The sequence below is a fragment of the Falco cherrug genome, chromosome 13 (genome assembly GCF_023634085.1).
Source record: "Falco cherrug isolate bFalChe1 chromosome 13, bFalChe1.pri, whole genome shotgun sequence".
Classification (NCBI taxonomy): Eukaryota; Metazoa; Chordata; class Aves; order Falconiformes; family Falconidae; genus Falco; species Falco cherrug.
Window position 1 is genome coordinate 24,279,776 of NC_073709.1, and position 25,122 is coordinate 24,304,897.

The following is a 25,122-nucleotide window of genomic DNA, read 5'->3' on the forward strand; positions in this document are numbered from 1 at the left end:
CAAGCAGTATTTTAGCCATATATAGGGATGAAACTTTTTTTGTGGTGTTGTAATACCCTGCTGCAAAAGGAGAGGTTTGGATTTGAAAAGAACTTTCTGTTGCTTCCTTAAGAAATAGGCCTTTTCCTTTCTGTTCTCCTTTCTGGTTCCCTATTCATGTAACAATTATCCCAGGCTCCAGAACATACTTTTGGTTTTGAAATTCTCTGTAAATCAGTGTCCTTATGAACTGCTCCTGCAAAGAGTGTAATCAACCTGTATGCATATTATTTGCTTAGAAATACATGTCTGTGCTTTAACAGTTCACTGTCCCTTTCAACCCATGATTCAGCTATGATATTAATTCTATAAATATATCGGAATGTCGGGTTTATTTGGAATAGGATGCTTATTTTGCTCACTTCTTTTACTTAGTGTTCCCAGCTGCCTTTGGACATTAGTCACACAATATACTGTTTGTGAGAGATGCCTTAGTTAATCTATTAAGCAGAAGAATGATGCCCAAGGCCCTTTGGAAATAGTGCTGGGAAGAAGTGATGCAATAGATGAAGGAGGAAGGAGCAGCCCAGGCCTTCAAGGGTTCAAAGGCCGCTGTTACTAATGATGCACAGGCTAGAGCTACAGCCCACAGTTGTGGGAAGGAACTGGTATAAGTGAGGGCACCTGCAAAGCTCCCAGCCTTTCTGAGGAACAGCGGGATAATGTTGAACATTAAGTTGCTGTTGCTGGCACACAATGTTGCTGTGAACTCAGCTGTCTTCCCCTGTACACTCTGCATAGACATTATACAGTTAATAAACCAATACGCTCCAATGCAGGAGCAGTGGGCTAAAGCTTGCATCACAGAACAAGAATAGTGCTTACAATAGAACTTGGACTACGAAATGATAAGCTGGTTTCTAAAGCCACTTTCTAGAGAGATGTTTAGAAGAAGAAATGTGTAAAAAGGAGGATTTTACATGGGGAACTAGATCTCTGCTTCTTGAAGCAAGTATCTTAGGACAAAAATCTTTAGAATGATTCTGCTGGAGTGGACTGTCTTGGCCAAGGTGGTTGATCTTTCCTGCCATTTTCGAGGACCTGCAGGGCTCCATAGAAGAGGCAATTCTTTTGCACCAGCCCTGACCTCAGCTACCTCAGCTCAGTTGCACATACCTAGTTAAGAGATATGAGACATCCTCTCTCATCCTCCCTCCATCCTGAGCTGTAATGAATTTTCCTAGAGTGAATGTTCATTTCCACTGTGCTCCTCCTTCTCCATTACACCTCTACTCTGCCCAAATTACACAGCGGCATCCAGAGCCCGCAGGAATGTGGGTGGGTGAATGAAGATGCTTAAGATAGCTTCCTTTCTTAAGGGTGACACACAGAAACATATCAAGGACATAATTCAGAATGCGTATTCCAAAGTGTCCCTAAATTTTCATTTTCCTTGGCAGGCACTGCACCAGATTTTCTTTGTAGGAGGACTCAGTTCTTACTGGACCATAATAAACTGTGAAGACTGCATTTAGGCTGTAGATAGCTTCTGCAAATGCAGAAAATTCTCTTGGGGACAACCTCATGAAAACTTTTAAAGAAGCCAACAGCCCACGCCTGTTACCTTGAGTTTCCAGCTTAAGACAATGGCATGAAAGGGCTCTTTAGAAGGCAGAGTTGACTACACAGTTTCCCTAATTCTATCTCAGCTGTAATCTGCAATGCCTCATTCTACTAAAGAAGCTAAAAAAGAAAAATAATATTTCAGACATTTCAGATCATATTCTGCTGATAAATATTACAGTCCTGATGAGGGGAGAAATTAATCCCATGAGTTGAACTGAAAAAAAATCCGAATGCTGAAGTGAGTGCTTGGCAAAGGGGTGGAGATTTTTATTATCCAAAGATGCTCTTTGACTGGGAAATACTGCAAGAAAAACACTCTGCTGGATCCCAAGCTACAGCATTGACATTTCTAGAGCTTGACACTACCAAGAATCTTCAGAGAAGGTAAACACATTTTTCTACTTATTTGTCACTAACATTGTCATAATTCTTCCTTATTATTTTAGTATTATATTGTGAAAAAAAAAAAGTTTAAGAAAATGTTTGTCTTGCAAGCAGTTATCAAACATCTTCAGTGTGGACATAGAAAAAAATTGCCTAGCTAAATGCAATTTGTTCTATCCACAGACATAATTTACCAGAAGCAATATGCAAGATGAACGATATTGTTAATTTCCAGTAGGTGCATTAAAACCGTAAATTTTAAAATCTGCTTTTTAAAGCAATGTGTAGAACCAGCAAACTCTTGTCTTGCTTTTCTTCCACACAGAGTTGACAATCAGCATTAGAAACTGGCCAAGCCATATTTTAGGATATAAAGCACTCCAAGAACTAATGTCAGCAGGGCTGATGACTGGGGATGTTAAAGAACTAAAGACTGGGAAAACTCATTTGTTACACACACTTCAAAGGAGGAACTAATGAAGAGGTGATAAGCAAATAATAAAATAACTGACAGGAAGATTAGCACTAGACTTTGGATTTGACCAGTAAAGAAAAAAGCAAAGATGTTATAAAGACTAATTACTGAAGAAGGTGGAGAACATCGTAAAGACGGGACATCACTTTTATTAACCAAACCTGTTTAGAGAAAAAAAACAAAACAAACAAAAACAGCAGCCAGGATGTGATACACATGGATGACAAGTGACAAAGGGTTACTGGCAGTGGACGTGTGGGAGAAAGGCATCCCAGCTCAAGGTCGGTACTTTTCCCTGTCTACATTCCAATGCCCGATGGTGGGCTGCACCGCACTTTGACATTTCTGAATACAAAACTGTGGCTTGAAGATCCTACCAAATAAGAAGTCACAGTTCAAATTGCCTTTTTTTCCATAGTGGTGTTTTCTTGAGATTCAGAAGACTATAACACTTCAACAGGGAGAAGAGCTGCATGGTCAAGCCCAGCCCTCTGATGGAAGACTTTCACCATCAGTAGACAGTTCTTCAAATCTCCCATTAATGGCACTTTCATGCATCACATTTAAAGGCGACTAAGGACAGCTCTCATCTTGGCAGGCAGCTGGTGAGTGCATCGGGCCTTGGGACGGTCACAAAGTTCATGGTGCAGTGCAACAGTGGACAGATCTTTTCGTGATCCTTCAACACTTCACTCAAGTGTTTCATTTCATCTGTTAGCTTTCCAATTTCTCTTTTCAGGGAGGTATTTTCTTGCTCAAGAGTCTCATATTCCTGGAAGGAGAAAAAAAAAATAATCCTACTCATAGTCAAAACATTCCTTTCAGTGCTTCTACCTCGAGTGTATTCACATAACTGTAGAAAACAGTGTGGTTTCTCATTACAATGTGAAAAATGCTACAGAAAGGCAGACACAGCCTGGGTGCTGGAACAGGGCAAGTGCTTTACAGCCTGTGCCCTGACCACACTGCGGTTGCTTTCGTGGCCCTGAAGACCAGGAGATGCTCCTGGTCCTTGGGGTCCCCAACAGCCCAGGGCTGTAGCTGTGGGTGGCTGCATCCCTGTGGTGGCCTCTTCCAGCCCTGGGCTGCCTCTGCTGAGCACAGCAGGGCAGCTCTGCACTCTCAGAGCATAGAAAATGAAAGGACTGACTGCAGGTAGGTGCTGGGAAAACCTGGCGCCTGGCTTTGCCAGTGAGGAAAGGGCAGCCCCTGTGCTGAGCCAGTGCGGGGAAAGGCCAGGTGCCAGCTGAGATGCACACCTAGCACAGTGTGACCAGTGCCAGCCACTCTCCTCCAGGCTGGCCAGGGCTTGTAGCCACTTGCTCAGATGCCCAGGAGCTCACGAGGAGGAAGGGAGCATCACACCAGCTTGTTCTTAGCTCCACTTTGTTACCAGAAAGCCTGATCACTGCCTTGGTTATCCCTCGCTTGGGCTGCTTTTGAGCTGAGCCTTCTCTGGCAGTGAATAAGCTGCTGTTAACTGCAGGGGAATTTTGAGATGCTCTGCAGCATACATCTTTGACGGATGCCAGACTCACACATCACATTTTTTGATAATGCGTGTCTCAAGCGTCCCTGCTGTCAAGACTTCTCATCCCAAAGAGAAGAGAGCTAGAGGTTCAGAGCCAGCCCATGGAAAACCTGCAGGTGTCTGCACCTCACTGCTGGCCTAGGGCTCAGGAGTCACCCACTCAATGTCACCTCCCTGGGAAAGCTTCAGAGCAAACTTCAAAGCCTACACATACCTTAAAAGGCCTGTGTAGGCTTTGCAGGCAGCAGAGAGAGCCTCTCAGGCAATGCTCCTCTGGGCAGCCTCCCACCACCTCACACCCATGGAGTAAAACAGGTACAGTCCTCCCAACTTGTTATTGTAGCCGAACTCCAGCCACGCTGTCCATCCCTGACTCTGGTTCTGCTCTGCTCGCCTCTTGTTGCCCCAAACCCCATGTGGTTGGGTTTTGGGGTGAGTATTGCTCTGTCCCATTTTCAGGGACAAGACTAGCAAATTATTCTTGCTATGAATGAATGCCTACTCAACCAGATCTGCCTGTATCTGGGAAAACCTGCATGCCCGGCAATGAAGATTCCCAGCACGAGAAAGATCCTCAAGTTCAGAAGGAACATCAGAGAGGCTGCAGGACGGCACAGGGCCCAGAAAAGATTTCACAAAAGCCAGGGGTTACTCCTTTCCAGAAGTACCCTGCACCTGGCTTTCTCAGTCGCTGACTCAGAGGATATCTGGGAAAAACCAAACCCAAAACTCCCCACACTGTCCCTCTCGTCCTCTGCTGACAGCTGGCAGATCCTTCCATGCTGAGAAAGAGAAGAGCCTGTGCCGAACCTCCAGAGCTGGACAACTGACCCAGTCACAATTGCAGCAGCACAACTAACACCCCAAGAGCCCTGGCTACAACAAAAGCACTGTTGTGTGAGGTAACATCCAAAACTAGAGAAAGGGGATTCCTGTCCTCCAGTGTTTGCACTGGGGACACGAGAAAACTACACCACATTGTGATACTGAGAAGTATTTAGAGTTTCTGGAAGAATCAGTTACTTTCACGTTTTTTTTTGAAACACCCACTGTTATTTATCAGAGCATACAAGTATAACAGCTAACCGAACTGAGCTCTCACGCTTGGAGGTTTTGAAGTTCCTAAGAAGCCTTCAACTGGGTATTTCTGTCTCACACTGTAGTTTTAGAACTGACTTAAGCCAGCACTGCCACTAAGCAGCACCGAACCCTCCTCCTCCATCGCCTTCCCCCTCACAAGGCAGCAAGCATTCAGTCTCTGCCACAGCCAACGTGACAAGCTTAATGCTAATCCAGAAGAAAATGCGTTTGGTTTAGGGCAGAGGAGCCCTGCGATCTGGTTCACCGGGTGGTCAAAGGAGTAGCCAGAGAGGGAGGGTGAGGCAGGGGTAGGACCCCTCTCTCCCTGGCAGCGTCACCGATGGCAGAGCTGCGCTGTCAAACGCCAGCATCAGGGACTGAGCGCTCCCGACCAGGCACCCCCAGCTTGCCTGCCCCCACCTCGCACCCGCGGCTCCCCGAGCTGCGACAGCGCAGCGACAGGCCCACACCTGCTCGAGAAGTCCCACTTGTTGTCAAGTCCCACGCTCCGTACCCCAGCCGTGCCGGCAAAACACCGATTACCCATTCACCTCGTGGAGTTTATCTGCTTTCTGAGTCTGCTTCTTGCGGCTCCTCTGCGCAGCAACTCGGTTTTTTTCTCTCCTCCTCACCTTCCTGTCATCTTCCTCATGACTCTGGAAGACATAAGCCAGAAACACTCCGCTAGTGTTTGAGGCGCAGGCAGAGATGGCTGTAACCAGGCGTGGAACCGTTCGCGAGAACGAGCACGTACTCCGAGTTGCACAGCACCTACCGCCAGCCTCCCACCGAGCGCCCGGTGCCCGCCGAGGGCAGCGCATCCCGCGGCGGAGGGGCGGCAGCCGGCGGCGATGCCCGTGGGACGGCCGCCGAGCCCCGCGGCCACTCGCTCTGCCGCTGGTGGCGAAGCCGGGCGGCCCCGTCACCGCGGCGGGGACCGGCGCTCCCCGACGGGCTCCCTCACACCTGCCTCGCCGCAGCGCGGCCGGGCAGACGGAGGTGCGAGCGGCGGGGAGAGGCGCCGGGCCCCCGCAAGCCGCCGCCGGCGGAGCAGCGCTGTTTCCCCGCGGCGCTTCTCCCGGCGCCCCCGCTGCCTGCAGCGGGGAACCGGCGCAGAGCGCGCCGTGTACCGGCGGCAGCGAGCCCTCCGCGCACCTCTCCCACCTGGGGAGGGGCCGGCGCCACGGCCGCCTCCCGGGAGGGGAAGGGCCGGTGCCCGGGGGAGCGGGCACTCCCGGCACGGCGCTGCCCGGCGTGACTCAGCCCCATGTGCCCGCCCGCAGCGCCGAGCGCCTCCGCCCTGCCCCTACCTGCTGGCTGCCCTCGGCCGCCGCGCTCCGCGGCACCGCGCTGCCCCCCGCCGCCGCCGGGACGGCGCACGACATCCCGCCGGCTGCGGAGCCGCCCCGGGGCGCCGCTGGGCTGCCCCGGCCCGCGGCGGGTGGGAGGGAGAGCAGGGCAGGGCAGGGCAGGGCAGGGCAGGCCGGGGCGGGGCAGCCCAGGGGCCGGGGCCGCGCCGCACCGCCCCGGGCCACCGCGGCACCTGGCACCCCCCGGGCCGGGGGCGGAGCTGCCTCCCGCCGCGGGAGCCCCGCCGCCCGCATGGTCGGCACATGGCCCGCGGAACCTGGCCCGCCCGGACCCCCCGGGACCGAGCCCCGCCGCGCCGCGGACTCAGCGCAGCCCCCGGGAGCCAGGGGAAAGCCCGCACCCCCGGGGCGCGGCGCTGCCGGGCAGGAACCGCCTGAAAATCCCCGGGAGAGCCCCAGCCCCGGGGTCCGGCTGTGCCCGGCGCCCCTCCGGGCGGCCCAGCCGCCGCTTTCACTCGCAGAAATACCCGCCCCGCAGTTTCCTTTCTCCCCAGATTCCCTCCCGGCGGCAGGGCAGGGCGGGCCGCCCCCCGCAGCCCCCGGCCCGCCCGCAGCCCCCGGCCCGCTCACCCCCGGCCGCTCCTGCCCGCCGCGCTCCTGCGGCATCGGCGCTCGGCAGCGGGCGAGCTGCGGAGAAGCGGCAGCCGGCTCAGCCCGGAGTGGCGGGCGGGAGGGCACGGCACCGGTGCCGGGATAAAGCGATTTTCACTTTCGCTACTCGCCCTGTTCCTTTAAATAATAAGGAAATGCCGCGGGCTTCTTGTAAAGGAGAAGCCAGACAAGACTGCTGAAAACACAGTTGCTGCAGACAAAAATCTCTCTGTTCCACTATTCCGTCGAGAGTATTTTAAACAGGCTGAACAATGTTTCTTTTAGCCCTCCACACACTTTCCTGACATTCGAATTGAGCCGTTGCCTCGGCCCTGTGCTCTGAAGGAAGGGAAGGTGTTTGCACCGGCAGGTACTTCAGCATCCTTGCTCTGCCACAGCTGCATTTATACACCGTACCGGTGCACGCCCCAGGCTGTGCTCAGTCACGGGGCAAACACGTGGCCGTGCGAGGAGGGTTAAGTGCCCCCAAACCCTAGGGCAAGCAGTCATAAAGCCCCAGGTATCTTAATAAATTAGATACTTCCCTATTTTTCGGGTTTCCCCAGAAGTTTGAGTCATCCAGCTTAGATGGAGATGAGGTTACAAAGTTTGCAAGCTGAGTAAACATAGACTATCCTTTCAGGAAGATCTGGCTAACAGTTTGTGCTGAAGGTGGAAGAGCCGTACTGCTCAGGAGTCCAAGAGAAACTGCAGTCTGCACGCTGCCACAAGTTTCCTGGAAGGCTCTGGGACCATCAGCATTACTGAAAAACCCAAGCAGGACTTCCCCATGGCAAGCGCTTCTCGCCGGTTGTTCCACCTCAAAGCAGCTTCTGCCTTCATCTTCCAGGCTACCCACACCTTTGCCTTTACACTTTCTCAGTAGCTCCTCCGACCCCAGAGGACCGAGTACCTTTGAGCTTTCCCCACTCCAACGGCCACAGGGACCTACAACTTGGATGGGGCACCCTCACCAAAGTGTCCAGACCTCACCCGAGTCCCCAGACTGCGCTTGGCCTCCCCGAGCATCTTACAGGATGTTCCCAGTCCCCTGGTTTCTTTAAAAGCAGCCTTGCTTCTCCCTTCCTCCACCATCCAACAAGACGCTTACCAAGGGGATGCTCATGGAGGTGGCAGAAGGCGTGGGTTCAGTGCTGTTCTCCAGCTGAGGGGATCCAAACCAACGTGACCCAGAAGGCAGCCCTAGCCGCCAGGCAGTGAGCGATTAGAGGGGGAATTGCTCACAACCGCTCCTCTGAAACAGTCCAATCTTGTGTTAACAACACATCATGCTGTTGAAGATAACGGAGTAGAAATATAGGCATGTGCAGACTTGGTTGGGACCACTGCTTAGAAAGAGCATGCTGGGCTCTGTGCTGCCTTTTTGGCTTTAGCGCAGCTGAAATGAACAGGACTAGAAGCCGGTATTTTCATAAGCTCAGGGAACAGGTATATTCTCTTGTAATAAAATCTATGAACTGTGCAGACAAAATACCTCGACATCCCTTCAGAGTGACCTGTGGGAAACAAAGTCCTCTTCCACAGAGGGACTTCGAATTAACCTCACAGGAAGCTCTCACACCGTTCCAGGAGCAATGCTGCCGCTACTGGCAACTGCACAAGCAGGCTATCTAACAGCATCAAGTCCTGAACGGCTTACTAAGAATTTATTAGTACTGAATAAATACCCACTTCATTGAATAATTCCCAGCAGCTGCAGAGTAAGGTTTCCAGGATCCCAAAGTATGCAACAAGTCACGGGACAGTCCCCTTGAGCCTGAATACAGCCTGCTCACGTTCAAAGTGGCAAAGGAAATTAAAAGTCAAAATTTGCTTGTGGGAATGAGTTTCTGCTTAGTATTAAAACTATCTCTGGTACATCTGTAGAAATGCCTACACAGTAATTCCAGGTAACGCAGCAGTAAAGGCAGAATGTTTCTACGCAGGAGATAAAACAAGCCCAGAAAGCAGTCTAGGCAGCTGAGTTTACATTTTATAATGGCAGTTTATCTGTTATTTTCGTCTGCACTGAAGCAGCCTACACACATGCAACTAGTCGCTGTACGCAGCTTAGCACAGTACGGCCCTTCTGAAGAATGGTATGTGTCAGAACTGGGCTTCAGAGCACCAGCGCACCCAAGCTTCCAGACATCGGTGTCCACGTGAAGATTTCTAGAAGAGGAGCTTCCCTGCATGCTGTTCGTAATCCCCTTTGTTCAGAAACTACATGCAGCAACAGTATGTGTACAGACTGCTCCAATTTGCAAGTTTTTCTTGCGTAGGGGTGGCCCACCCTCGAGTGACATGCACGTTGCTGACAGTACATACTAACGAGCAGTGAGATGTTCCATCTCACCCCAAAAAGCCAAGAAATTCAAGCTTGGCTTGCACATGTTCCCAAGTATCCGTCACAATTGAGCTGTCTTACAAAATTCAAAGGCTATATAAAGAAAAACTACCAGACATTTCTTGATGCAATACCAATTCGCCCCAAGTTAAAAATAAGAAGTTTGGATGTTGTGACATTTCAGTAGAAGACACTTAAGACACTTGTCTTGCATAACACTGCTGATTTCTATGAAAAGTTAACTGAAGGACAAAAGGCTACGAGAATGGGAAAACCAAGGTATTTCATGTATTTCTGGGAAGAACAGATCCCACGCACAGACAGCTGCAGGTATCACTTACTGAAGAGTTTTTAAATAATAATTTGAAAAACAGCTGAACATTCATGTGTTGAGTTTAGCTCATCACAGAACTTGCACTTAAAGGGAGGTCATCTGACACCTTCCATTGCTGCTTGGCCAAAAGCAGCCATTAAAGATTTGTGAATTCATAGTTTACCTGCTGCACTTGGAATCTTGTTTTCTTTATCCTCCTTTACACTGTTTATTTGGCCAGCATTGCCAGATGCATTTGTTTTCTTTTCCCACCCAGCTGTAGTTGAAACAAGGGCTACGGAACAAGGCCCAACTGCCCTAGCTCAGGGCATCCATTCCCCCTTCCTTCAGACCCTGGGCAGACCAGCTACCCCGCAATCTCTTAACGCTAACACGCACTGTACGGTGAATTCATTAACTGGCTTAGTAAGTCTTAATCCATAGTGCTCTCTCTCCTTATTTCCCAAGGCATTTGTGCTACCTTGGCCATTTTTGACAGGACCTCTTCAAAGAGATGTGCCTGTTCCTAGCTATTTTCTGTACTTGTCTATCATTATTTGCAGAGAAGAACGGGAAATCTTCCCATTAACACAGTAAACACTTAAATACTATAATGGTAGCCATGTGAAACTTTGCAGGGCTCATCTTAAGTCTAGGAACACTCAGAGAGTATCAGTGAATCCTGGTGAAGCAAGCCACAGTTGGGATTTTCAACACAACCGTTCCAGTCACACGTTCCACGGCTTTGCAGCTCCCGTCCCTCTCACATCCTGTCCTCTCTTACATTAGATGCTTTGTAGCCCTGGGATTAATAACAGTTGTGAGTTCAAAGGCAGTAAATGGAAGCACTTCAGTTACTCGAGCCAAAATTTGACACAGATGTCTTCTGAAGTACATTCACTGTTCAGTCACCACCTATTCCAAGATTAGAACGGATAACATTATCTGAAACCTTAATCTTCCCGGACTGATTTAAGTTAGTTCATAAAAAACCACACGTCAGTATAGAAGAGAAATTGGAAAAAATATTTACACACAATTAAATATACAAAGTCTCAATATAGATGCTCACCTTTACAAAATAAACGATGCTAAAATCTGTCACATTTTCTTGAAAATTTTCAGTCTCTTAGACATTAAGTTGGACCTATCTTCTTACAACAGTCCATTGCATTAATAAAGCTTCTAAAAAGCCCCTCCATTTTCTGTGTGAGAAATACATTACATAAGTATTTACTGCACGCACATGCAATGATAAACCAGAGTTATGAATGGTTAAGACACAAGGCTCAATTTAGTAATACTGTGCAATCGTCTAGGTACTAATGTGTAAAGGGAAAAAAAAAAAAGGCAGCTAGTTCAACTTCATATCATTTACTGGCAGCCTATACTGATCTTTAAAGTTTAGTCAAACATCACAAATGCATACATGACCCAGTCAAGATCTTGTAATATGTAGCAATGTTGTCCAGGAAACCCCCAGACTGCATAATTGGATTACATGAAATGAAACAAGAGATGGTAAGATGTGGATGGTCGAATCCTTGTTCAGAAAAGCACACTGTAAGTAAACACATACAATTACTAAAAATCCAAGTCTGAACAAACACGACTATAAATAAGCCCAGCTGACCCAAATTCAGGAAAAATGGAATAGCAGGGACCAATGTCAGATTTGTGCATGGATTTTCTAAAAACCATAACACTGTATCAAATCTGATGTTTTCAACATGTTCCAATGTGAATTTCTTTTTTAATTATTAAAAAAATAGCCACTTGACTTGGTAATAAATGAGGGTGCATTAGGAGAACCAGACACTCTCCAGCCTCTTCAGAGACATGCTTAATGTAAATTAGCACTTAGTGGTCTACTAAAAGACCGCCCACATACATAAAGCATGCGCACAAACTCTGAGAAGCATGAGAACTCAAGCTAAATGCTGTAAAAAACAAAAAATGAGAGTTAATCACCAAATACATTTGCTGAATATTGGATGCTACTGGTATGTGTAGGCTCATATACCATCAGTATGCCAGTAAAACCAGAAATATTTAGAAGTATCGAAGGCTAAATAATTAGCTTCCATGTACAGCACTGAATTGGAGAGGAGGCAAAGTTTTAAGAAAAAAAGACTGAAAGCACCGAACAGGAGTACAATGCATATTCCAACCTGAAAATACTAAATGAGAAGTTCATGTCCTGAAAGTAATCTTCCTCTGTCGAAGTGGGTAGCGTCTTCTTTCCGATGGATCTGCAACTTTTTTTCTTTTTAGCAAAACATAGGGATTTTTACTGGTAAGAGTGTCTGTTGGTGTGACTTCTCCTGGCGATACAAAACTTTGGACGTTATTATCCTCCTTTGCCTTGCAGCCAGCAAAGACTTCATGCCGCAGCTTGCAGAGTTCCAAGATTGGTTGCCAAGTTAACGCTTGGGAAAAACCTTCTGCTCTTTCTATTAGCACTGGGAGAGACTGCAAAAATAAATGCAACTATCTCAAGTTACATGGGAAAAGTAATGGTTACAATGAATGAAATATGTTAACTTGATTCTGACAGGCACAAAAGCTTCAATGTTTGCAGAGACGATGCTTAGCATGGCAGGTGAAGGTTGAGAACTCAGAGCTACCAGCCTACCAGTGACAAGGGTCTACACTCAGAAGCCAAGCAAGGAGTATGCCAAGTTTAAATGTTCCTTCATTACATCTCTAAGCTGAGTAAGTATCACAGGAACATCACAGTTCATGTCTAAGCTGGTATTGGAATAATAAATGTCATATGCTATGTGAAGCTGTACAGGTCTTCAAAAGATGTTCTATTTTTCAGATGTTGCAGGTTCTACAATCTCTGTAAAAATATTTCCTATAGTCCCATCTCCCTTACTACCACATGCAGGGGAGGGGAACGCTTTACAGATACAACTTCAGCAGTCCAAACCTAAAGATGTACTCGCTTCAAAAGTACAGGCTTTTTTGTACATGACTAACCAAGGTGCATTAGAACTCCTGTTTTGTGACATATTATCAGACCAAGAACATAAGAAAATATCCTCATGGAGCACACAGAGATCTCACCTTCATTGTTCCACTAATCTGTTTGGATGCCGTTTCTGTCACCTGCTTCAGATCTGCGATGTAAGCATCTACAGAAAAACATAAAGCCCAAATAAACTTCTGCAATGTAACTCCCCCCAGTATTTGCTATCAACTCCTTAGAAACTGGACAGAAAAGCAGTAGAGTCCCTGTGTAAAACTTAAACATACAAAATATCCCTTTCACTATAGCATTGAGGACAACAGCTTGTATGTTTTATCTCACTGTTACTACTCTTTATGTAGTAAAGTCCAGCAGTCTCAACTACAGCAAGCCATAAAGTTCTTCACTAGAAAATCTACAGCTTATACAAAACAGGAGACACAAAGAGTATTTGTCATAAAGGAAGAAAACAGCTATAAAAAGAGAAAAACACATGAAAGCAGCAGAATAAACAGAACTGTGGAGAAAATGAGATGAAGGAAACCCATTTTAAAGAGAGGAAAAAAGTAATCTTACAACTCCAGCAAGTCTGCTTTGACAATAAAGGTTATGTTTTTCTCCTGGCTTAACTTACCAAGCATTAACACCAAGAATAAAAAATAAGCAAGTGTAAACAACATGAACTCTATTAATTCTGCTGGTTTAATAAGAAAAGAAAGAAAAAGCAGCTTTCAGGAACACTGAAGCAGGCAGCCTGTGCAGAACACTGGGAGAAAATGGCATATATTTGATTGCAGTAGCAATATAATAAGATCATCAACACAATGTAAGTTTCTGACAATTGATTTACAAGCAGTAGTAATTCTTTACTCAAGAGTTAAACTCTAAAGTTGTTATAAAAATGTTTTGCATGTCTTCTGCCATTCTGTCTGCAATGCTACACAACCAATAGCAACAACAAAAAATAAAATCAGCAGATAAACATCATGCTCTTGGGAACTAAGCAGCCTCACCTCCACTATTATGATTTTTCTGTAGGGTTTCACCAGTGCCTGCAGTAGGATGCAAAGTTAGATGGTGCACACACGCCTCAAACCCTTTCAGAGTTAAACACAGCATTCTGCTTTCAAAGTCTATCTCATTAGCGCTACTGAAAATTTAAGTCAGTCACTGTATTCTAGTGCAGGGTGACAGTGATCCTCTGCTGAAATGTAGCAAACAGCAAGAGACGGTGTTTTATTAAATTGTCTGTCTGCATGCCCAGTGTGCTGATCAGACATGGTTTAGGAACATACAATCCACATAAGAACATGGATGCTAAAATGCCCCATCATTCAGTTTGGAAGAACAGTCCAAGAGCAGCCTCTTTAAACACACCACAGAGGCCTATGAATGGACATTCTCTAAAAGAAGGATATGTCCACAGTGAAGCATTCTTACAATAGAGTATTGGGATTGGAAGACCAGTGACCCTATGAAACAGTAAGGAAGGAGTTAAGTAAAAATAAATACTTGGATTAGTCCAGTTATACAGAAAGACTGACACACAGTTAAGTGAAATTTGCCTGCAGGAGTTCAGATTAACATGGACAGCATTATATTCCTCAGTGTTCAAGGCTTCCCAAAACATAGGGAAATGAAAAAAGGAAACGAAAGGTATTGAGTAATCGAAACATTTTTGGTTTCTGGCCACTGTACTTGCTAAACTGGGATACATAAACTTCCCAAAGACTACATAATACTAAAATTCAGCACAAACCCTATGCTGCTATCTTGCCTAGGACTTTGCTGTTACCAAACCTAAAAACGCAGTACCTTAGTGTAAGCTGTTACTAACTTAAAAGTAGTTGATTTGCATCAGAAAAGCATAGATCTGGACACTAGAAACCAAAAGTAACTCAGACAAACTGACGCTCTTTACTGCTCCTGTTAGCTGCTTTGCTGCACAGGCTGGCATTTCTGGAAGCAATGTCTCCTGTTTACAAAGAGGAAATAAATGATGTCTAGAGCAAGTCAGATCAACAGGGTAAGAACTGGAACATTAAGCTCAGCTTCTCAAACTTCTAACACCACCACCTGTTACACCAGCTTTACATCATGGTCTGTAATCCATAGTAAGGGTTCTGCAACCACGCTTTTCAGCTTACAAGAGCATTGGTAAATTGTGTCATTATTCAATACTTAATAACAGGCAAGACAAAACTTTCAATTTCTTAAGGCCAGCCTCAAAAAAGCACATCCCAATCATCAACTGCAAAATACAGAGCCTTATTCCAAGGAGTTTGTATACGGAATCTTTCCAAAGCATGAGGCAACCTTATGATATTGTTTGCTGTTTTGTTTCTTCATCAACCCTTACAAGCGACACAGGCAGGATAAAATTTGATGTCTACTTTGCAAGTTAGGAGAGTCAATGCTGCCATCACTAAGCACCACACAACTGCTTTCAATTCCCTGAAGAAACTAACTGATTAGGAAGAGAGATTGAAGCATTTCTAGTATTCATGTAAAAGAAACACAAGAATGGTCAAAGTATAATGTCAGCAATCCATCTAGTTCCCCATCTGACCTCCACCAGCGGTGAAGGAAAGTAGTAAGAAAACTTCTTGAGGGTAGGCCCGTGGCAATTTCTACCCAATACACACAGAACAGGAGCTTTTGCCTTTAAGTACAGTGTCTAACAGCAGGTAGTACTTAGAACAAGAGAAAAGGACACAATAAACTGATGCAGCAATACATTCAGTTATGACAAACTTCTGGCTATTTTAGTTAATTATTTAAACAGTCAATAATTTTAAACAAGTTTAAAGAAGGAAAACTTAAACATTTACAGCTAGCCAGTATGGTAGGCAGTGTTTCCTCAGACAATTGCCCTCCCCACAAAATCTTTACCTTGAGAAGGCTGTGATCTTATCTTTTCTGGTGTTACGACAGGCTGGTAGAGCTTCTGCATATTCAAAAAAAGAAAAATTCTGAAACACCCTTATATGATTAAATAGATCTCTTGAAATACACATAGCAGACCAATTGAGAAAGGCTAATACAAGGAGATGGTGTTGGAATTATTTAGATAAACAATGTTTCAGAAGTACAGCTTATAGATACTCAGTTACTGGAAATAGTGTTCTGGTTAACACAGTTAAGTTCACTGCAAACACATCTCCAAAACCTGCTTTGCTTTGCAGAATTCTAATTATTAAAGCATGAGAACTGAAATCCAGGCATTTTGGAAGAAGCATTGCCACCTGCTGCACAACCGAGGAAAAAAGAGCAGCTCTGGCTTTTAAAGAGCCATTCACAAAACCAGTACCCCTTCACAGAAGAGCAAATTCAAACAAAGGGTATATTAAGACAAAAAGCTAAGAAAAAGAAAACATTTAAATGACCACATTCTACCTCTGCAATTTGTCATGCATAAGTAAGAACACGCTCCTTCACAAATGAGGCTCTCTGGCTTCTTGGTCCTACTGTGAGTCCTTCATTTGACATCAGTTAATTGTGACATGCAGCTAAATAATAATAAATACTGAATACAACTAATATTTAGTTATATAAAAGGTGGAATTAGAAGTAACTACTGGGGAAGAAGGAAACAAAGCAAAGACATGGGAACATTGAGTTATATCATCTGCAATTTGGTATTTTTCTCCCCTTCAGGAGCTGTCCCCCAACCTTCTTCAACCAAAAGTAGGAGGAAAGTCCCTTATTCCTCCCTGTAGTTTTACCAGAGCAAATTTTTCACAGTTCACACATCTTCTTAGCAAGTTTACAGTAACAGCTCTAAGCAGAAGAAAAAATATAACAAAATGTATTAACTGAAAACCTACAGGGTGATCTCTTGCTTTGGCAATATAGGGAGATCACCACACTAAATGAGTGGTTCTCTCCAGACAAACTGCAGTTAAATACTGTGTCTTCACAGTTGCTCTTTATGCCTCAGAAAACATGCCCCCCAGGAGTAGCTACCGTCAAAGAACAACATAAAAATTCCTTAACGAAAAGCAGACAAACAACTACCACCTTTGCAGAAGTAGCTGATGGGGGGGGGAAGCCACTTCATTTACAAAGATAAACTAAAATCTTTCTGTATTTTGCAGACAATTTTAATTAAAATTATTATCTAGTTGTGGTGGTGTAAAATTCAAAGACCCCAACAACAGAAAAAAGATAGCATGAGAGGCATTCTAAGTAACTAATTCACTTCAAGACTCAGGTAGAACATAAGTTTTCCTTTTGCAGAAAGATTAAAAGGTCTTGTTATGCAATAGCATATTCTATTTTAGTTGATTTTTTTGTTGTTGTTTGTTTTACATACTTGATATATTGAAAAAACAGAGATATCAGAAAAGGCAATATATGTTAGAAAATATCTCAGGTTTAAGACAAATACATACCCATGCACTTTTACTTACTGCAAGTCATCTATGCCTGGCTAACCTAGAGTTATGTTTGTCAATTTTAGTTCTCAGAAATGCAATGCGGGCTCTTAAAAGAACTTTCTAAGAAAAATCTCTGTCTTCCTCAGTACAGAATCATAGAACAGCTGAAGTTGGAAACGGCCTCTAAAGACAGTCTAGTCCAACCCCCTACTGAAAGCAGGGTCAACTACAGCAGGTTGCTCAGGGCCTCATCCAGTCAGGTTTTGAATACCTCCACGAACATTTCCAAGGATGGAGGTAACTCCACAGTCTCGCCGGGCAACCTGTGCCAACATCTGACTACCCTCACAGTTAATGCAAAAATCCAATTTCATTATATGATGAAGAATCAAAAGCAACTACGGGAACGAGCTTAAAGGCCCAACATTGGATGACTTATTTCTTCAAGTTACACATGGTCAGCAGCTACTATGTGCAAAGGTTTTCTGAAAATCTTAGGTTACTCACCAACATTTCTTGCTCTGCTTTCATGGTTTGGACAGCATGTACCAGTATCTTTTTAGGCCACTGCTTACGCTTAGCTGCTGTCTCTACTATTAGTTCATCAAACTGATCTTCAAGAATTTTAATGTTGGAACCTAAAAATGACAAACACACAAAGTTATTGTAGGAATTCTCCTAATTTTTTTTTTAATTTGAGGCAAAGTCATAAGAAAAAAAAAGTTTTAGATCTGAAATAAGAAATTATGCATGATTATCAATGAAGAGATAAATATAAGTCTTGAATCTCTTGTTAAAGCGATATAGGAATTGGAACACGACTCGATGCTGGCCAGTTAACTTTTGAAGTAAATGAGCTGGGGGGCAGGGGACAAGGCAGAGAACCATCTGGGGAAAAAATTAATCACTTTCTTAGATCTAATGACTACACTGCTATTGACATAATACCCCAGGCTGGCTCATGGTTAGCCTGCCGGGACCCTCAGGTCCTTTTCAACCTGCACCTCTGCAGGGGGCTACCCCTTCCCCGGTTTAGGGCTTTGCTTTTTGTCCTTGCTGCATGTCATGAGATTCCTGGATGCATTTCTCCAACCCGTTTACATTACACTGAATGGTCCTGCCCTTGTACATATTCACTGCATCCCACCCTGGCTGATGTGAGCCGCAAATTGGGTGAAGGCAACTCCTCCTCCAGGTCATGGATAGAGACATTAACAAGAACAGGTCCCAGAATAGACACCTGAGGAACTCTGCTCGTAATCAGCCCCGAGGTGAAGTATGAACCATTAAACACTACCCTCTGAGCTCAACGATCCGGCCATGATGGTGACCTACCTAGACCGTAACATCCTAGCTTGAATGCTCTGGGAGACTTTCATTAAGTACTGGAGCAATTCCAATGGAACGCCACCAAGAGGGCTGGCATCTGGAGGACGTGACGTATGAGAAGCAGTTGAGGAAGCTGGGTCTGTTCAGAGAACAGAAGGCTAGAAGCAATTTAACTGCTACTCTCAGCTACCTACTAGGTGGTTCTAGAGAGGACAGAGGCAGGCTCTTCTCAGAGGTGTGCAGCAAAAGTATGAGAGGCAACAGATAAGTTAGAGTAAAGGGAATTCCAGCAGACCACAGCAAAGGAATTTTTCACCATCAGGACAGTCAAACACAGAAACTGACTGCCCAGCGAGGGCAGGAAGCCTCCAGACTTGGATCCTATTGCTGCGTTCTATCTTTAAGAATAGATCACCTTACCCTATTCCATTAAATGTTGTACACTCCCTTTACTCTGATAAGAGAAGCTGATGAAATAGAACACACTTTTTCCTAACTTCCCAAATGAAAAACCTTGCTTTGAAATACCGACTTTCTAAAAGCTTGCTGTAGACTTTCCAGCAGGACAGCAAGCGTTAAGCTCGGTGAAATCTTTATTTTTCCCATGTTAATATTGGATACTTTGGGAGTCTCTAAGCTACTTTTCTCTGGTAGTCAAGAGCAGATCGTTTAAGTTATGTAGGCACCGTACTAGTGATAGCTGGAACTTTTGCCTCAATATCTGTAAGGATCTTGACAGAACTGTCAAGCAAGCAACGGTCCTTCAGATAAAGCACTTTCACCTTCCCTTTTCTTCTGGATACAAGTCCCTACGTGCCTTGGTCACCCCTCTTTCCATTTATAAACGCTACTCTGACAACAGCTGTCCCACAGAGCAGCAGTTCCCACCTTTATACGGGCACATCTGGGCCGGGGTCTGGCCTCACCTGCTCTGCGAGCGCCCTTACCGCTGCTGACAGCCGGGGGAAAAATGCCCAACTAAAACCACCACATACAGAAACCAAACCGGCCAGCACGAAAACAATGGAAACCAACGCGTACCACTCTGCAGCAGCGAGTCATCCAGAGTCACCTCCCAGGGCTGCCCGTTGATGGTGACGTTCTCCCGCACCGCCGTTTCGAAGCTCTGCAAGACACGGGGCGGTCTGAGAAGGCCATCCTTCGGCACCGGTGCGCGACCCCCGCGGCCCGAGAGGCCCCTGCTGCCTCAGCGCCTTGCCCAGGCCGACACCCGGGGCCCGCTACACCCCCGCCGGGCCGAGGGCCGGCACCGCGGGGCACCTCAGCCCTGTGCCGGGCCCCCGTCAGGGGCGGGCGGACCCGGCGGCCCGGGCGGGCCCGGCGGCCCGGGCGGGCCCGGCGGCCCGGGCCCCCCCGCGCCCCGCTCCGCCTCCGCCTCAGCCTCACCCCGAGCGCGTCCCCCACGGCGGCGTCACCGCCCGGCTGCCCCTGGGCCAGGGCCCGCACGAAGGGCGCGCAGAGCGCCATCACCTCGCCCAGCCCGCGCCGCGAGCAGCACTGCACCCGCGGGTCCCGGGCGGCGGCCGGGCTGGGCGGCGGCGCCGGGCTGGCCGCCATTTCCTGCCTCCGACGCAGGGAAAATGCCGGCCCGGAAGCGGAACCCGCGGCCTCTGCCCCCCTCTTCCCCTGGGCGGTATGGCGGCGGTGACGGCGGGGCCGGTGGATTGCCACTGCCACCTCGCCGCGCCCTGCTTCCAGACGGTGAGGCGCGGAGGGGCGGGCGGCGGCGGCGCTGAGGCGCTGAGGCGCTGAGGCGGTGCGTGTGTCTCTTGCAGGACGTGGCGGCCGTGGTGCGGGCGGCCCAGCAGGTGAGGCGGCCGGCAGCGACCCTCTCTCTCCCCAGGCTGCCCCCGCGGCCCCCCGGCCCGGTGTCAGCGGGGCGGCGGTTTCTGTCTGGCGCAGGCGGCGGTGGCGGCGCTGGTGGCGGTGTCGGAGCAGGCGGGGGAGTGCCGCCGCGTCCTGGAGCTGTCCGAGAGGTGGGGGCCCGCGCCCTGGGGGGGCTGGCGGGGGCGCTGCCCCTCCGCGCCCGGCCCGGCTGCTCTCTCTGACTTTCATCTCGGTCTCTGCCGGTGCCGTGCCTAGATTCCCGGGATTTGTTCTGCCGTGCCTGGGAGTCCACCCGCTTCAAGAGGCGTCGCCGGGGGAGCAGCGCAGCGTTACTCCGGCGGTAAACGCGGCCGGCCGGGCTGGCGGGGCAGCGCGGGGTGGGCGATGGGATGCTCTGCCCCGCCTGAGCTCACTGCGGGGCTGCCCGGCGATGGGATGCTCTGCTCTGCTTTCTTTCACTGCGGGGCTGCCTGGTGATTTTTCTGCACATCTATAACGTGGAAGACCTAGCGGACCAAATCCCAGGGTCTCTTAGCACATCTGTCCCTGTTATTCCTGAAGCAGAACTGTTCAGTGGAGTCATCTGGCTGGGTGACTGCAGTGAAACAGCCTTGAAAATCCCAAGTGACTGGCTTACAGCAGGCAGCATGCGTGTGTTTGCAGATGTCCCTCTTGTTAGCGTGGGGGGTGGAAGGCAACCAACCGTTCGTGTGCCCTTAGCCTGAACAACTTGCAGAGCTGCCTGCAGCCATTCGATGTTGCCAGGCTTGTTACAGGCCTTGTTTTAACTACCTCTTCTGCTCCTTTGCAAAGGTAACTTGAAATTAAGGGGCAGTCAGTAAAGAAGGGAAATCGTGCAGGTTTGTAAAATCTGTCTGACTGCACAACTTGCAGCAATAGGAAATGTTAAGGTATGGAATTTAAGAACAATGAAGGAAATACCGATTTAATCATAATGCTGCGTCTATAACCCTTCCATCTTATGAGGGCAGTGAGGGTTGCGTCCTTAATTTGCTCTTGCAGGATCTGGATGCTGCATTGCCACTTATGGAACTCTACAAAGATAAACTGGTGGGGATTGGAGAAGTAAGTAGCATTCTGTAAATTGTTTAAATGTCTGTGGCTTCGGCAGCATCTGTCACCAGAATTACAAAAACTTAGTGAATACTTGATTTTGTATATGCAATAAACATTGCTATTAGTCTGAACAAGCGTTGAGTTTGATTTGTAATTTTCTTAATGTGCTTTCCTTCATTGATTTGCTGGGTTCCCACTTTTCCTTCATTATCATTATTAGGTAATAGGTGGCATTTATGCTGGTGGATTTAGTAGGAAGATTCATAATTATGCCATATTGTCTTACACACAAATGTCTTTTGACTCTGGCACAGTGAAGTGTTGAGTCATGTTGTTACCCGCATTCGGATCCTTCCTGCCTTTTTCCCTGATGAGGTTAGTCTGAGCTATGATTTCAGTACACCTCACTGACTTGTACAGTCCTTTTTTCTTGTGATCCCTTATCTGTCTGTATCTGTGTGTTGTCTCCTGTCTTATTTATAAACTAATTGAGGCTTGAAAGCTTTAGGGTAGTGTCTACTTCCTTTGTGTGTTGGTACCAGAGGGACTTATGGCTGGTTCTGCACTGGCTGTGGAAGAGCAGGTGTTGGCAGAGCTTTGTAGCTAAATGTACCATGTTGTACTGTATATCAAGGACTTTGGCTGTTGTAGCTGTGAATGGATCTTCTTTGACAAACTTTAAATTCTGCCTGAACATGTTTAAATCAAAAAAGTGTAGCATTAGTGGATAATTTTTGCTAGAGATAGGACTAAAGCTATGGGTTCAGGTCAGAAATTTTACTTGTATTGAAGATACAGATTTGAGATTTAATCTGAAATAATATTCAATACAATATAAAACCCCAGAAAACCAGTTACAGATTAAAATGTTAAATACACTCGTTAGTAACGTGTCTGCCCACAAATGCTTTCATAGTTGAAAAGTTTATGGTTGAGAATGGATTCCTTTCTGAGTTAAGCAACAGATGAGCTCATCTTAATTGCAGTAGCTGATATGTATATTTTGAAATGCCTTGCAGTTTTGAAGCATTTTTTGCCTTTATGTATAGTACTGTGGTCTAGTCAAGCATTAAGTTTGTAAAATTTTTTCACTTCTCTTATACTGTAGGTTGGACTAGATTTCACTCCAAGATTTGCCAGCACAGATGAACAGAAGGAAGGACAAAGACAGGTGTTCATCAAGCAGATTGAGTTAGCAAGAAGACTGGATTTGCCTTTGTAGGTTTTGTTTATACTAGTAGAGAGTTTGCCAGATCTCAGTAGTGTGGAAATATTTTCCAGGATTTATAGTTACTGAGAACCCACAGAACTTTTGTTACATGGGTTTAACTGCCATTAGTGTCCTATCAGTCTCCAGTTTGAGATTTCATTATAGAATTTTCCTGATGTTTGCACTTGAATACAGTTGTCTTCTGTGTCCTGTCCTTGCTGTTGTTGCCACGTTTGCTGTATCTAAAATGATGTGTACACATCTCTAGATTTCCTCCTGTTAAAAAGCATAATACCGATTAATTATTTTCATCTCAAGCTGCTATTAGTTTGTTTGTGTTTACAAAAAAAAAAAGTATTTTGCTGAATTTCCTAATGCCAGGCCTTTCCTTGCTATACAGAAATGTTCATTCCCGCTCAGCTGGAAGACCAACCATTAATCTCTTAAAGGAACAAGGTGTGTTTTTAATGCATTTTCTCTGTCATGACTTTTGTCAACAGAGTTTTTTCAGTTGTGCCATGTCCTCACATCGGTTTGTGTACATGAAACTTGGGAGGAGTAGTGCAGAGATTCTGCATTCATTCTTTATGGGATCAAGGTCCCATTGGAATCTGACATCACAGACCTACTGTAAGCACTGCTAATGATTTGGTTTACTTCTTTTCTCTGAGGTGCTACAAAGGTGTTGCTCCATGCTTTTGATGGGAAGCCATCTGTAGCGATGGAAGGGTTGAAGGCTGGATACTTCTTCTCCATTCCTCCTTCCATTATAAGGAGTGAACAGGTAACATTTAAAGGGGTTTGCTCCTTGCCTGAGGATTCCAGGTGATAGCTGACAGCTTATCACAATGGCAAACGTGACCATTTTCACTGTGCAGCTCAAGAATATGCTTGTTTTTTCAGTCTGTACAGTCTGAAGTGGGGCTTGCAGCACTCGCACACAGTTGCTGTCAGCTGACATGATTCTCAATAGAAGTTTCAGTTGCTTACAGCATTGCATATTTTTACTTTGGCTAAATTTCTACCTCGGGCTTTTGCCTTAGCTAGAATTTTTTGGGGAAAATTTTGGCTGAAAGGGTTCAGCTATTCCTGAGAAATGGGTAAGAAAATAGACATTTTTTTCCTCATTTTAGTGTAGTTTCTGGTGAACTCTTCTTTGGAAGCTTCTGTCACCGTACTGTTTTAGAGCAGGGATGTGACATGTGGAAAAGAACTAGTTTCTGCTACAGTGCTTTGGCACTTTCTGTTCAAAAGGATATCTGCTCACAATTGGCTAAGTTAGAAACCTTTGAAAAATTGTGTTTATCACAAGATGCGCCCAGCAAAGAAGCAGCTAAATTGCTTAAAGATGGTATTGGTCAGGTTCAGCCCTTGATTTGGTGAGACTGCTCTTTTAATTTCTACTCTGGACTGCCACTAGCTATGCTAACTTCTTTCTTTGGGGTAGCAGCCTATTCCCATCCTGCAACCATCGTCGCTGTCTGTGATAAGCTCAGGAAATGTAGGAAACTGAGAAGGCATGATTCAAGTGGGAGGGGGTGTGAGGGATGTATACAATTGGGGATGAGGTTAGGAACTCGGAGAAGGGAAAGCAAACTGGGGTTGAGGGGTAAAAGCAGAGATGAGAAAAAGGTACACAAATATATATGCAGAAGAATAGCAACTTAAAATTACATTGGCAACTTCAGGGTATTCTGTGCAATATAACTACATGATTTAATAAACAACAATGGATTCATTGCTTAGAATAGTACTCCGGATATTTAAAAACCAGGATAATCCTAATCTGAAGGGATTTCTGGAGCAGCTCCTGGTATTTTTGCTTCCATTCTGAGATTGTTGATAAAGTGCAGACAGTGGCACCAAAGTCTTTTGACATTGCTTTTAAGTGCAGAGTATATCCTCCCTTCATATATTCTTTCCCCTAGGTCTAAGTGCATAAAGCATTTAATAGCTGTCTTATTTTCTTCAAGAAACAGAAGCTTGTGAAACTGTTACCTCTGGAAAGTTTGTGCTTGGAAACTGACTCTCCTGCTCTGGGGCCTGAAAAACAGGTAAATGATGCAGGGGAGGGATTTCTGTGTATTTCCACACCCACGCCTTATGGAGGTCAGTTACTGGCACGGGAGAGGGAAGTAGTGTAAGCATGGGTTGCCAAGTGAAAATTTTGTGATGAACAAACCAGTGTTTCTGAGGCTGGGAAAGGAGAAGAAAATCCAGTAATGGGTAAAATGGGAAAATAATCCAATAAGAGTAGATACACATAATTTTTCTGGCACACATGCCGCAATGTGACTGAAGTTGTGTCAGGAAGTACTGAATGTGAAACACCTGTGATCTGTCAGGATCTATAATTTGGTCTGTGTTTTTCTTATTTATTTGCTTGCAGGTGAGGAATGAACCAAAAAATGTTTACATTGCTGCAGAATATATTGCCAAAATTAAAGGAATTCCAGTTGAAGAAGTTATAGAAGTGACTACACAGAATGCACTGAAAGTATTCCCCAAACTTCGGAACTTTCTTCAGAAATAGATTCAGAAATGTATGACATTGCAGACACTATTATTTATGGTGTAATGAATAAAACCAGTGCACATCTTGTCTTAAA

General features: G+C 46.0%; 2 protein-coding genes across 10 annotated transcripts; one reads left to right on the forward strand and one right to left on the reverse strand.

The window, feature by feature from the left end:
• Positions 1-2,593: 2,593 nt before the first annotated feature.
• LOC102054520 (NSL1 component of MIS12 kinetochore complex) lies at positions 2,594-19,956 on the reverse strand. 6 transcript variants are annotated; one of them, XM_055725653.1, is made up of 7 exons: positions 19,786-19,956; positions 19,420-19,504; positions 17,557-17,687; positions 15,563-15,617; positions 12,769-12,836; positions 5,627-5,731; positions 2,594-3,236 (listed from the first exon to the last, which is right to left on the reverse strand). In XM_055725653.1, exons 1-7 carry the CDS (start codon positions 19,954-19,956, stop codon positions 3,051-3,053), a joined length of 801 nt encoding a protein of 266 aa, XP_055581628.1. In that variant the 3' UTR covers positions 2,594-3,050. The 6 variants fall into 6 exon arrangements, 4 of the variants coding, with proteins under 4 accessions (XP_055581628.1, XP_055581631.1, XP_055581630.1 ...); XM_055725656.1 differs by having other exon boundaries at positions 3,058-3,236; positions 5,619-5,731; XR_008734931.1 differs by lacking the exons at positions 2,594-3,236; positions 5,627-5,731 and adding exons at positions 9,018-10,498; positions 10,769-12,168.
• Positions 19,957-19,979: 23 nt separating this feature from the next.
• Positions 19,980-25,122, forward strand: TATDN3 (TatD DNase domain containing 3). Of its 4 annotated transcripts, XM_055725651.1 has the most exons (10): positions 20,017-20,100; positions 20,175-20,207; positions 20,302-20,375; positions 20,482-20,566; positions 21,250-21,312; positions 22,412-22,521; positions 22,914-22,969; positions 23,185-23,297; positions 24,487-24,567; positions 24,903-25,122. In XM_055725651.1, the coding sequence occupies exons 1-10, from the start codon at positions 20,035-20,037 to the stop codon at positions 25,044-25,046; spliced, it is 825 nt and encodes a 274-aa protein (XP_055581626.1). In that variant the 5' UTR covers positions 20,017-20,034; the 3' UTR covers positions 25,047-25,122. The 4 variants fall into 4 exon arrangements, with proteins under 4 accessions (XP_055581624.1, XP_055581625.1, XP_055581627.1 ...); XM_055725649.1 differs by lacking the exon at positions 22,412-22,521 and having other exon boundaries at positions 19,980-20,100; positions 20,175-20,375; XM_055725650.1 differs by lacking the exon at positions 22,412-22,521 and having other exon boundaries at positions 19,980-20,100; positions 20,175-20,375; positions 24,493-24,567.